General features: G+C 37.2%; 2 protein-coding genes across 2 annotated transcripts in view; both read left to right on the forward strand.

Annotated features, from left to right (window-relative positions):
- LOC107689112 (ankyrin repeat and SOCS box protein 16-like) overlaps positions 1 to 3,515 on the forward strand; it is a 13,931-nt gene extending 10,416 nt beyond the window's left edge. Inside the window, exons 4-7 of the mRNA XM_016487019.1 lie at positions 1,075 to 1,483; positions 2,546 to 2,629; positions 2,709 to 2,822; positions 3,165 to 3,515. Coding sequence (XP_016342505.1) covers positions 1,075 to 1,483; positions 2,546 to 2,629; positions 2,709 to 2,822; positions 3,165 to 3,347 — 790 coding nt within the window. The 3' untranslated portion in view covers positions 3,348 to 3,515. The remainder of the gene's footprint in view (positions 1 to 1,074; positions 1,484 to 2,545; positions 2,630 to 2,708; positions 2,823 to 3,164) is intronic.
- A 2,986-nt stretch (positions 3,516 to 6,501) lies between these two features.
- LOC107689088 (transmembrane and ubiquitin-like domain-containing protein 2) overlaps positions 6,502 to 12,276 on the forward strand; it is a 13,363-nt gene continuing 7,588 nt past the window's right edge. Inside the window, exons 1-2 of the mRNA XM_016486996.1 lie at positions 6,502 to 6,672; positions 8,329 to 8,859. Coding sequence (XP_016342482.1) covers positions 8,345 to 8,859 — 515 coding nt within the window. The 5' untranslated portion in view covers positions 6,502 to 6,672; positions 8,329 to 8,344. The remainder of the gene's footprint in view (positions 6,673 to 8,328; positions 8,860 to 12,276) is intronic.

A 12,276-nucleotide genomic window follows, 5' to 3' on the forward strand; every position in this document is an offset into this window, starting at 1 on the left:
ATAGCCGTGGCCAGCCAGCTAAGGCCACGGAGGATCTGCCATGGCCTCCTGAGTCCCCTGATTCACCATGGCTCCCTGAACTGTCTGCTCCGCCATGGCTCCCTGAGTCCTCTGTTCAGCCATGGATTCCTGATCCGCTCTGGAGGCTCTCCATGTCTCCGCCCTGTTCCAGTCCTGCGCCCGCCCCCCCCTCCCCGATGGTACTATTACGGCGCGGGACGCACCGTCCGGGAGGGGCGATCTGTCACGTGGATGTTCCTGTTGCCCTTATTTGGTTCTTCCTGTGTCCTGTCCTCATTGGTTATCATTTGTGTCCAGCTGTGTTTGATTAATTAGTTCATTTGTTCCCAGGTGTGTCCCATTGGTGTCTGTGTATTTATAGTGTGTTCTGCCCCTTGTTTCCCGTCTGCTGTTAAATGTCATTCTGTCTGCTTAATGTCTCCAGTGTTCCCTGTGTTCCGAGCGTTACCCTCATTAAACCCTTTTGATTTGTATTACTCCTCGTCTCCTCGCTCCTTCGTTCCTTCCTCCCCGAGTGACCATGACAAGTTTAAACTTAGTTTACATTAATAATAAATGTTTCTTGAGCAGCAAATCAGCATATTAGAATAATTTCTGAAGGATCATGTGACACTGAAGACTGGAGTAATGATGCTGAAAATTCAGCTTTGCATCACAGGAATAAATTTCATTTTTAAATATATTAAAATATATTTCACAATATTAATGTTTAACTGTATTTTTGATCAAATACATGTAGCGTTGGTGAGCATAAGAGACTTTTTTTCAAAAACATTAAAAATCTCACAAACCTAAACTTTTGAACGGAACTATATAGTTCAACCAAAAAATACAAATGTCATCATTTACTCACCCTCACGTCATTCTGACCTGTATTATTGTCTTTCATTTGTGAAACACTAAAGGAAATCTTAGGCATGATGTCAGAACTCTTTTCCTTACAACAAAAGGTGATTAATACTACAGTACATAACATCAAACCATGTTGGAATGAAATTGACCTTTTATTATATTTTACCTCAATAATAATAGCACACTCTTATCTTCCCTGAGGTGTGCTGAGCACTTGGTGACCAGTGGTGCGCAGGTGAACGTGACCCAGCGAGACTCAGGTCTCACCCCCCTTCACATGGCCTGCAGGAGAGGGCTGGAGGACCACGTGGAGCTCTTCCTGTCCTATGGAGGGGACGTGACAGCTCGGAGCCAAGAGGGCGAGACGCCCTTGAACGCAGCCTGCGCTGGGGCAGAGAGGCCTGCAGATGCAGGACGGTATTTGCGTATTGTCCAGAAGCTGCTAGCGGCTGGGGCTGATGCGCAGACTGCTGGGAGGAAGAAGCATACGGCCCTGCATAACGCCTGTGGAAACTGTTGCCACCGCATAGTTGAACTGCTGCTGGAACATGGGGCTCGTGCAGACGTAGCTAACTGTGCTGGATACACACCCATGGACTGCCTGTTACAGGTGGGATGATGATGGTATATAGGGTTAAGACTTTTGCAAGATCCTATTTTTATTCTTAGATGTTGATTTTCACAGAGACAGCACAAAATATAAAGATCACTTTTTATTGAAACAGTTCACCCCAAAACTGAAAAATTGTCAAAATTTTAAATTCTGCTGAATGATTTCTGAAGGATCGTGTGACACTGAAGACTGAAGTAATGGCTGCTGAAAATTCAGCTTTGCCATCACAGGAATAAATTATATTTTGAAATGTATTCAAATAGAAAATTATTTTAAATCGTAATAATATTTCATACTTTTGTTTCTACTGTGTTTTTGATCAAATAAATGCAGCACTGGTGAGCATAAGAGACTTCTTTCAAAAACATTAAAAAAGCTTAATTATTCCAAATGGTTGCATTCTTGAAAACATGCTAACAACATGCTAATAACACACTTAATCATGCTAGAAACATGCTAGAGAAATGCTAATCATGCAAGAATCATGCTAGCAACATGCTAGTAACTTGCTAACAACATGCTAGTAACATGCTAATCATGTTAGAAACATGCTAATGACGTGCTAATCATGCTAAAAACATGATAGTAACATGCTAACAACATGCTAATCATGCTAGAAACATGCTAGCAATATGCTAAATCATGCTATGAACATGGTAATCATGTTAGCAGCATACTAATCATGCTAGATACATGTTAACAACATGCTAATCATGCTAACAACATTGTAATCAGCCTATAAAAATGCAAACAACATGTTAATCATGCTAAAACATGCTGACAACATGTTAAATCATGTAAGCAATGTACTAAATCATGCTAGCAACATGCTATCAACATCAACTTTCATACTTTAACAACTGCTTCAAACTTACAGGCTAGGCTTTCTTAAGCCAACTCAAAGTTTGTTCTCAAACTTTACTCATCTAGTTCATATTTTTGTTTGTTTTTGATCAAATAAATGCAGCACTGGTGAGCATAAGAGACTTCTTTCAAAAACATTAAAAAAAAAGCTTAATTATTCCAAATGGCTGAATTCTTCTCTCTGTATTTTGGCAGGTAATAGAGGATTACCCAGACCAGCAGCCAGAGGCTGTGGCTCAATCTCTTCTCAACTATGGAGCACAGCCGCCCTCCCCTAGAGTAAGTGCAGACTGCTATGTGTCCTACCTACACTTTGGTGTGAATCCTTATTTTATGTATCTGTGTGTGAACATCCCAGATGCTGAAACACTGCTTGCCCTCTCCTGCCACTTTGGAGGTAATGCTGAATTGCTATCCGGTCATCCCAGCGTGTGAGGAGTGGTTAGAGGACATACCAGAGGAACTACTGAAGGTCCGTCTGAAAATATATCACATTCTAAAAATTTTATGCTCAAAGGTTTCTCTAACATAGCTCAGGAGAAATAATGAGTTCTCAGTTAGTTTTCATTTACGGATCAAAATCTAATACAAATAAAAAGCAGACACAAATGTTTGACACAAAACTTTGTTTTTTGATATTGCTGACATACTATATATCGTATTATTAGTTGTATTTTATACAGTAAGTTTACTTTGATTTAGCATTTTGGTTGGATAAGCCCTGCCATTTCTATCAACAATGGCTGATCTATTTACGTTTTCATTCAGAAACGTATATCTCATCCTAATGAAAAAACACTTGTTGTATTCTCAGGAGCATCAGTCTTTCTTCGATGCGGCGAGACGGATGAGCGGTCAGCTGCGCTCTCTTCAGCACCTCTGCCGCTGTGCGCTCCGTCGCCACCTGGGGTCACTATGTCACTTCGCAATAGTCCAACTCAACATCCCCAGCACTTTAAAAGATTATCTACTGCAGCATAATGATGGACTGCGTTGAGCTCCATTTTTAGACAAACTAAAAATAGCTGACTAGAAACAATGGGCTGAACTGAATACTGAGGCATCTGTGATGCCTCTTGACAATAGAAGTAGGATGGATTATGGCCCCGGGCCAAATGGGGAAGTGCCCTGGGCATGGCCGGATTTACCATTGGGCTTGAGGCTGCAGCCCGCCTTAACCCGTTTACATTTGTTCAGTTATGTGCCAGTCAGAAATTATTAGCCGCATTTCAACTGCGCACACGGGCCAGCCGGGGCTAACAGCTTCCAACTACGACATTCGAAGCCATAATCAAACAGCATAAACTGGAATTTATGCTATGTTTTCACATAGAAAAAGGACAAGCGTATTAAATCACGTCTGCGCTGCGCCGAATCGCCGATTCATTTGTGATCACATGGCTACTTTAAACGGTTCCATTAAGCCTTTAGCCCAAAAGAGCGCACATAAACCCAGAAAGCTTTGGAAAAGTCGTGGAAATGTATTTTTGCAAATCTCTATATAATAGAATATTTGTTTAATCACGTCCTAAATCTCGGTGCATGATTGCGCATTTTGGTTTTTACTCATTTTCACAGGTTTCGCAAGTTTGGAAAATTCCCTTAAACATTTATTTAATATACAATGTAGGTTAGATGAGTTAAAAAAAATCACACAGAATATCAGATTAAGTCAATCGTTTGAAAACCGCGTGAGTGGTTCAGCTGTACCGCGTCTTCTCGCTCTCACTCTCTCAAAATTGCCTCACGTCAGCGTATCTCATCTGCACTAAGAGAGCTGCTGCACACTGCCAGACAAGACTCCTCCAAACTACTTTTCTGGGCGCTCAAGGTCACATCCAAAGCGCCGAGCACACGAAGCCGCGCAAACACCTCCAGAAAAAGTTATTGTTTTCATTGTTTCTGACTCAAGTAACCTTGCATTTTAATAAATAATGTTACATAAAGACAATTAAACGGTCAGTAATAAATGAACAACTTACTTGCAATAGCATAAAAATACAAATGAAACAAACTGTTTTAACTTGTTCAGGTAGGCTATAGCCTAAAACTAACAGTAGCTTCTACTGTTCAGGAACAAAATACTATGATGTATAAAGTCATAGACATATATTATATTTATATATTAATCCATATTAAATATGAAAAAGTTATTTAGTCAAGAGCAGATTTGAGCAGAGTGATTTTTTTTTTGTTCTTTAACACAGACTGACAGACAGCAGGTATACTACAAACTGCTGTCACTTTCATACCAAATGTTAATGTTAACAATGTTAATTAATTAGGCCTATTGGTATTGTTAATTAATGTTAACAACAAAAGGCAAAATCGCTCACTGCTCTTGACTGAATAACTTTTGTAACTTTAATTTTAAGAATTAATCTGTTGTTTAATTTACAGTGAATTTACAGGTGATTTCATTTGATTGTTAATAGCCAACATGTTATTTTTATTCAGATTGTATTTATTAAATTTAAGAATCTGACATAAAAGGACACAGATATGACAATACATTTTCATAATAATACATCTCTTTGGTTTTTTCTGCTCGGTGTTATTTCAGGGTTTTGTTCTCTCAACTGAGAGATCACATCCTGTTTATTGTATTATAGTGACTTTAATATTACATCTAAACTTTGACTAGGCTAGACATGTTGCCTATAAATTGTATACAGTATATGAACCTGAAAGCATATTTAAATTTTGGTTTATTTTGTGTTACTCCATAATATTCTAGTTGAGGGCATTTGTAGTATAGGTATGGGGCCCAAACATAACCTCAAGCCCAGGGGCCCCCGGCCCCGTAAGTTCTGCCCTGGCCCTGGGGACTTTGACTGTCAGAGGCGTTGAACTAAGAGGACCACAGTGGCCTAACAGACAGACTTAAGGCACTGCAAATGTAATATTGATACTGATAGCTGGATAGTGCTTTAATATGTGCCAATGGTGGTTCTCGCATGTGAAATAAACAAAGACATGAAAATGAGATTGTCCCAGACACCTCCTTGGCACTAACTGAATGTATTGTTTTTTATGTACAGTATGTATTACTTTGATGATGTATATACATATACAAATCTGGATGATGACACTCACGGAATCATCAATGAACTGACTTTAACATGAAAAATGACTGTTTGTTATTGTCCTCTTGCATTATTGACAAACTATTTTCCTGTTTGCCGCTGTAAAGCTGACACAAAACTGACACAATCAGTATTGTATAAAGCACTATACAAAGGTGACTTGACTTGTTGCAGTGTTTATTTGTTTATGTGGATCCCCATTAGTCACTACCAAGGTAGTGGCAATTCTTCCTGGGGTCCAACAAGTAAAAAAAAAAAAAAAACTACATTAATCCACAACAATAAAAGTCAAGTCAATAAAACATACAAACCCAAAACATCAGAATCAACAATTTACTGCATATTGTGCCATGAAATATTCGTTTAAAGATTTTATAAACCTCTTTTTGCTTATGAAAAAATATTTAATGTCCGATGGCAAATCATTCCATATTTTCATATTTATTTGATGCATGCCTGGTGTTAAAATTATGACTAGCAGTATTATACAAAAGTTACTCTAGACACTGAAATATCTCTAATAAAACAAAGCAGAGAAATAATTGTCCTATCGTTCAATAGTGGCCAGCCTAAAGTTTTATTTATTCTTACATTATTAGCCCTTCTATTACAGTTTAGAGTGAGTCGAATTTCTTTATTTCTCACAGTTGCTAGTTTATTTCTTAAATTTCGAAAATTAAGATGCTACACCATTATACTGTAGATGATCTACATTCATCAGATTGTTGTAAACCACCACATTAGCAAAATAGAAGTTGCATTTGCAAAACAAAGAGCTAAAGTTTTAAGCAATTTATCTGGTATAATTTTGAAATAAAAATTCAAAATGTAGGGGCCTGATACAACCATTTTTGCCCTTGAACGTAGTTTATTTATATAAATACGTTTCTAGGCTTTATATAATTTATAGACATCTATCATTAACTACAAAGCAATTTTTTTTTATTTTCAAATTTTTTTTAATTGATGTTCAGTTTTATACATTTTGTCAGTTTAATAGTTTTATTTTCTTTTTTTGTCACCAGCGTGTTTCAATTGATTCGAAGCTTCGAAAAGGTTCGTGTCCCCCGTCGCTTTCGAACACCACGTGACCTTCATACTCTGGCTGAGCGTCAGCTGTACGCGTGCGCGTGGGATTGTACGTGTGTTTATTTATTTCTAAGCCAAGTGTTTTGTCTTTCAACCGGTGTAGGGATTAAAACATCGTCGATCCAGAATGATCTGAAGTAAGAGAAGGTAAATGTGCTATTTATAAAATATCTGTTTAAAGGACATGTGTTCTGTTAAAACTTGTGAATCAAGGCCGTCTTACATTGCCGCTACATGATTAGCTGCCTTCCCTTGCAGACAGACAAAACAAAGCAGATACTTTTTCATTAAATGCATTTTTCTGTACGGTATTTCGTCTAATTTGTTTTTAATATCGATTGTAGCTCATTCTAGGCCCTGTCGGCGACATTAAATGTGCAACGGTGAAGGTTTGTTAAAGGTTTCACGGCTTTAGCGGAAACCGCTAGCGAGCCTCTAAATGTACAAACTGTCTAGTAACAGTGTATTATTAATGAGCTAATATATAACTTAACAGAGGGGAATTATAGTTTTAATGCAAGAAATGTATATGTCACTCAGTACTTAATGTAATCGGGCTTATTGCCTAATGCAGCTAAGAAGTGTGTCACTTAATGTTAGGTAACAGAGTTACGGGTCTTTACACTCTTAACGATCCATACAACACACTGATGTTTTGCTAGTTGATCTACCCAGTTAATGACAGCTAATGCTTTCTAATAGTGTAACCCATAATTAAAGTCCAATAACTATTATACATAATTAATGACAATAATTACCTATCATAAATAACATATTCAAGCAGGTCACTAAGACTGAGATGACTTCTGTTAAGTTCGATTTGCTTTCCTAATGCACTTTTTTGGTCTTATTATGAAAGACTTAAGTAATATCAATAGATCTGTTCAGAATCAGATACTGTGAATATGTTTTATTGATATTTTGAATTAGTTTTCATTTTTATATTTTTCATTTTCTTTTTAATTCCAGTTAAAGTTTGAGTAATTTTGTTGTGGTGTTGTCATTTTTATTAGTTTTTGTTTAATGTCTATACGTTTAAGGTTTTTAAAGTATTTCAGTTAACATTTGTTTTATTACAAGTAACAATCCCCCCCCCCATAGTTTTCATACAACACTGATGTTTTGCTAGTTGATCTACCCAGTTAATGACAGTTAATGCTTTCTAATAGTGTAACCCATAATTAAAGTCCAATAACTATTATACATAATTAATGACAATAATTACCTATCATAAATAACATATTCAAGCAGGTCACTAAGACTGAGATGACTTCTGTTAAGTTCGATTTGCTTTCCTAATGCACTTTTTTGGTCTTATTATGAAAGACTTAAGTAATATCAATAGATCTGTTCAGAATCAGATACTGTGAATATGTTTTATTGATATTTTGAATTAGTTTTCATTTTTATATTTTTCATTTTCTTTTTAATTCCAGTTAAAGTTTGAGTAATTTTGTTGTGGTGTTGTCATTTTTATTAGTTTTTGTTTAATGTCTATACGTTTAAGGTTTTTAAAGTATTTCAGTTAACATTTGTTTTATTACAAGTAACAATCCCCCCCCCCATAGTTTTTCTTTTAGTTAACCTTAGTAAGTCTATTCCAGAGGAAAGAAATGTGTCTCATCCAAAAGTTGTCTTCTTTTTTGGGTGGCATCACTGAGCCTCCTTTATTCTATTGGATAATGTTAACGAATTGTCTTGTTAAATATTCTATTTCACTTGGTAATTTGTCACATGATGCAAGTAAAAAGGGTTGTGAACATATTTAATGTTGACTTGATCTTTCTTTTCTTGTCTGCGCAGGTAGAGAGGGGCTGGGATGGCGGTGTGTGTTCTAACTGTGCTTGACGGGCTCGGGGAGGAGGCCACGGCTTTGGGCAGCGTGGTTGTCCTGTTCCTGGCTGTGGTTCTTGCCTGGCTGTCTACCCACGTGGCCGACCGTGGAGATCACATTCTGGGTACCATTCTCACCGTGGGCGCCCACGCCTCCCTCATCGGCCTCGGGGGTCACGACAGCTACGTGAACCCCCCACCCAGCTCAGAGCCCAGCGAGCAGCTGGACGAAGAGCCCGCAGAGGAGGAGAAACAGGAAGAGGGCGAGGCCCGGCCAGATGGGCGAGAAGATGTGCCTGGAGAGGAGCTGCTGGATATTCAGGGTGGGAGGAAGAAAGTGAGCTATGTTCAGGCTGAGGAAAGGGAAGAGGGGAAAGAGGAAGGGATGGAAGAGGAGGCGGAGGATGAGGCCGCCAGTATCACGGTGAGACTGAAGTTCCTGAATGACATGGAGGAGCTGGCAGTACTCAGACCACAGGACACCGTTGGACTGCTGAAGAGGTGAGACAAACACACACATGAAGTAGTGAAAAAATAAAGTTAACTCTTATGTATGAATTGGAGAAATTGAAAAAGACTTTCTTTAAAGTCTGAATTGAACTTAAAGGGCACCTATTATGCCTCTTTTTACAAGATGTAATATTGATCTTGGTTGGTCTATGTGAATGTGTCTGTGAAGTTCCAGCTCAAAATACCCCACAGATCATTTATTATAACATGTGGCAAATGTCTTTTTTTGGGGCATGTCTAAAAAAATAGCTGTTTTTGTGTGTATCACTCTAAATGCAAATGAGCTGCATATTCCCTCCCTGTCTTCGGGGCATGGCGTATATATCTCTGCTTTGCATGCATACAGCAATAAACAGCTGGTAGAAGCAACATGACTGAGAGCGAGAGAACCGGTGTTCAGCCGTACATGTATGAACTGGAGTCAGACACAGATGAAGGAGAGACTCCGGCAGAAGAAACACATATGAGAATGAACCAGGATGTCTCTGAATGGTTTTTTGATACATTTATGTACTTGTAGAGTTTTCACAGCCCATTTGCATGGATGAGCAACACATTTATACACAAATACTTATATAACGTTCGCTCTGTGTTTTAACGAAACAACACGCACCTACAAATGTGGTTAAAACATTAGCTATGCACTATAATGACATGATTTTGAGGTGCATTACCTTCAGAAATAAAAGTAATCCATTGCATCCTGAAAATGAAAACTCTTATGTTCAGTCTTACATCCAAACACAGAACACCGGCATTGCTTACGGAACATTGTTGACGTCACAGCTGCTCGAGCGTGGAGAAAATGGAGGACAGCGTACAACCAAACACAACTCGCTGAGGGCAGAAACTACTGTAATGCAGGGCTGTCAGTCAGCGGTCGTGGGCGGGCCTAAACAATGTGACATCACATTGCATGTATATATACATATGTCAATAAAAGTCAAATAAGTCTCTTATGTTCACCAAGGAATAGAGAAATACAGTAAAATACTAATATTTTGAAATATTATTAACATTTAATTATAAATAATAAATAAAATTAAATAACTGTTTTCTATTTTAATATATTTTAAATTTGTCTGCTGCTAAATTTATTCCTGTGATGGTAAAGCTGAAGTTTCAGCATCATTTCTCCAGTCTTCAGTGTCACATGATCCTTCAGAAAACATTCTGATATGCTGATTTGCTGCTCAAGAAACATTTCTTCTTATTATTATTATTATTGTTTAAAACAGTTCTGCTGCTTAATGTTTTTGTGGAAACCGTGATACATTTATTTCAAGCTTCTTTGAATAGAAAGTTCAAATAATAGCATTTATTTGAATTTTTTGTAACATTTAAAATGTCTTTACTGTCACTTTTGATCTTACTGACCCCATACCTTTTAACAGTAGTTTATACATTTTTACATTTTAAATATTATACATTTTGATTAACACTTCTTTTTTATGTGTTACATTTCGCACACAATGTTTTGCCATCCACATGACCACGTCACCCTGATAGAGAGTTAGATGTATCAACATTTTGCTACTGAAGTTTAAACCACATCAAAACATTAACGTCTTAAAGGAGACATATTATGCCCTTTTTACAATATGTAATATAAGTCTCTGGTGTCCCCAGGAGATGTCTGTGAAGTTTCAGCTCAAAATACTCCACAGATCATTTATTATATCATTTTGAAAATGCCTATTTTGAGTGGAAGCAGAAACACGCTTTTTTTGGGCCTGTTTTCTTTAAATGCAAATGAGCTGCTGCTCCCCGCCCCCTTTTCCAGAATAGAGCTGTGCCATTACAGCTCGGACCTGCTAAAAACATCTGTTTTGTATGAAGGTAAAATGACGTCAAAAAGATTTGCATACGCAGGGTAATATTTGTGGAAGTGTACATAAGACTGTAAGCGTAAATTAAATTTGCATGCGCAAGAGAAGCTTTGTAAAGGTGTAAATCGCGTTTCAAGCGCAAGAAAAAAATATTTGCAGCATTTTACTGTTACTTGTAAGTGTAATTCATGTATTGTGAAACTGCAGCTTCATGCTAACGCAAAATAAATATGATCTGCATGCTTCTGACTTCCATTTTTCCGCGCTTACACTTTTGGCACGTTTTTTTCGCCAAAAGACGGTCAAAAGCACTGCAAGACTGTGAACAGTGATTTGCAAGCGAAAACAACAGTTTAAAGAACTGCAAAACGGATTGACTGCATAGAACCAATCTGTATGTGTAAAAAAACAAACTGTTGCAAATGTCTAAATGACTTGTTGTGCATGTGGGGCAAAAAGTTACCGAAATAAACCGATATGTACAGCTCCATCTTTGCTATGCACTATAATGACATGATTTTGAGGTGCATTACCTTCAGAAATAAAAGTAATCCATTGCATCCTGAAAATGAAAACTCTTATGTTCAGTCTTACATCCAAACACAGAACACCGGCATTGCTTACGGAACATTGTTGACGTCACAGCTGCTCGAGCGTGGAGAAAATGGAGGACAGCGTACAACCAAACACAACTCGCTGAGGGCAGAAACTACTGTAATGCAGGGCTGTCAGTCAGCGGTCGTGGGCGGGCCTAAACAATGTGACATCACATTGCATGTATATATACATATGTCAATAAAAGTCAAATAAGTCTCTTATGTTCACCAAGGAATAGAGAAATACAGTAAAATACTAATATTTTGAAATATTATTAACATTTAATTATAAATAATAAATAAAATTAAATAACTGTTTTCTATTTTAATATATTTTAAATTTGTCTGCTGCTAAATTTATTCCTGTGATGGTAAAGCTGAAGTTTCAGCATCATTTCTCCAGTCTTCAGTGTCACATGATCCTTCAGAAAACATTCTGATATGCTGATTTGCTGCTCAAGAAACATTTCTTCTTATTATTATTATTATTGTTTAAAACAGTTCTGCTGCTTAATGTTTTTGTGGAAACCGTGATACATTTATTTCAAGCTTCTTTGAATAGAAAGTTCAAATAATAGCATTTATTTGAATTTTTTGTAACATTTAAAATGTCTTTACTGTCACTTTTGATCTTACTGACCCCATACCTTTTAACAGTAGTTTATACATTTTTACATTTTAAATATTATACATTTTGATTAACACTTCTTTTTTATGTGTTACATTTCGCACACAATGTTTTGCCATCCACATGACCACGTCACCCTGATAGAGAGTTAGATGTATCAACATTTTGCTACTGAAGTTTAAACCACATCAAAACATTAACGTCTTAAAGGAGACATATTATGCCCTTTTTACAATATGTAATATAAGTCTCTGGTGTCCCCAGAATGTGTCTATGAAGTTTTAGCTCAAAATACCTCACAGATAATTTATTATATCATTTTGAAAATGCCTATTTTGAGTGGAAGCAGAAGCAC

Source organism: Sinocyclocheilus anshuiensis, unplaced genomic scaffold (genome assembly GCF_001515605.1).
Source record: "Sinocyclocheilus anshuiensis isolate Anshui unplaced genomic scaffold, SAMN03320099.WGS_v1.1 scaffold653, whole genome shotgun sequence".
Classification (NCBI taxonomy): domain Eukaryota; kingdom Metazoa; phylum Chordata; class Actinopteri; order Cypriniformes; family Cyprinidae; genus Sinocyclocheilus; species Sinocyclocheilus anshuiensis.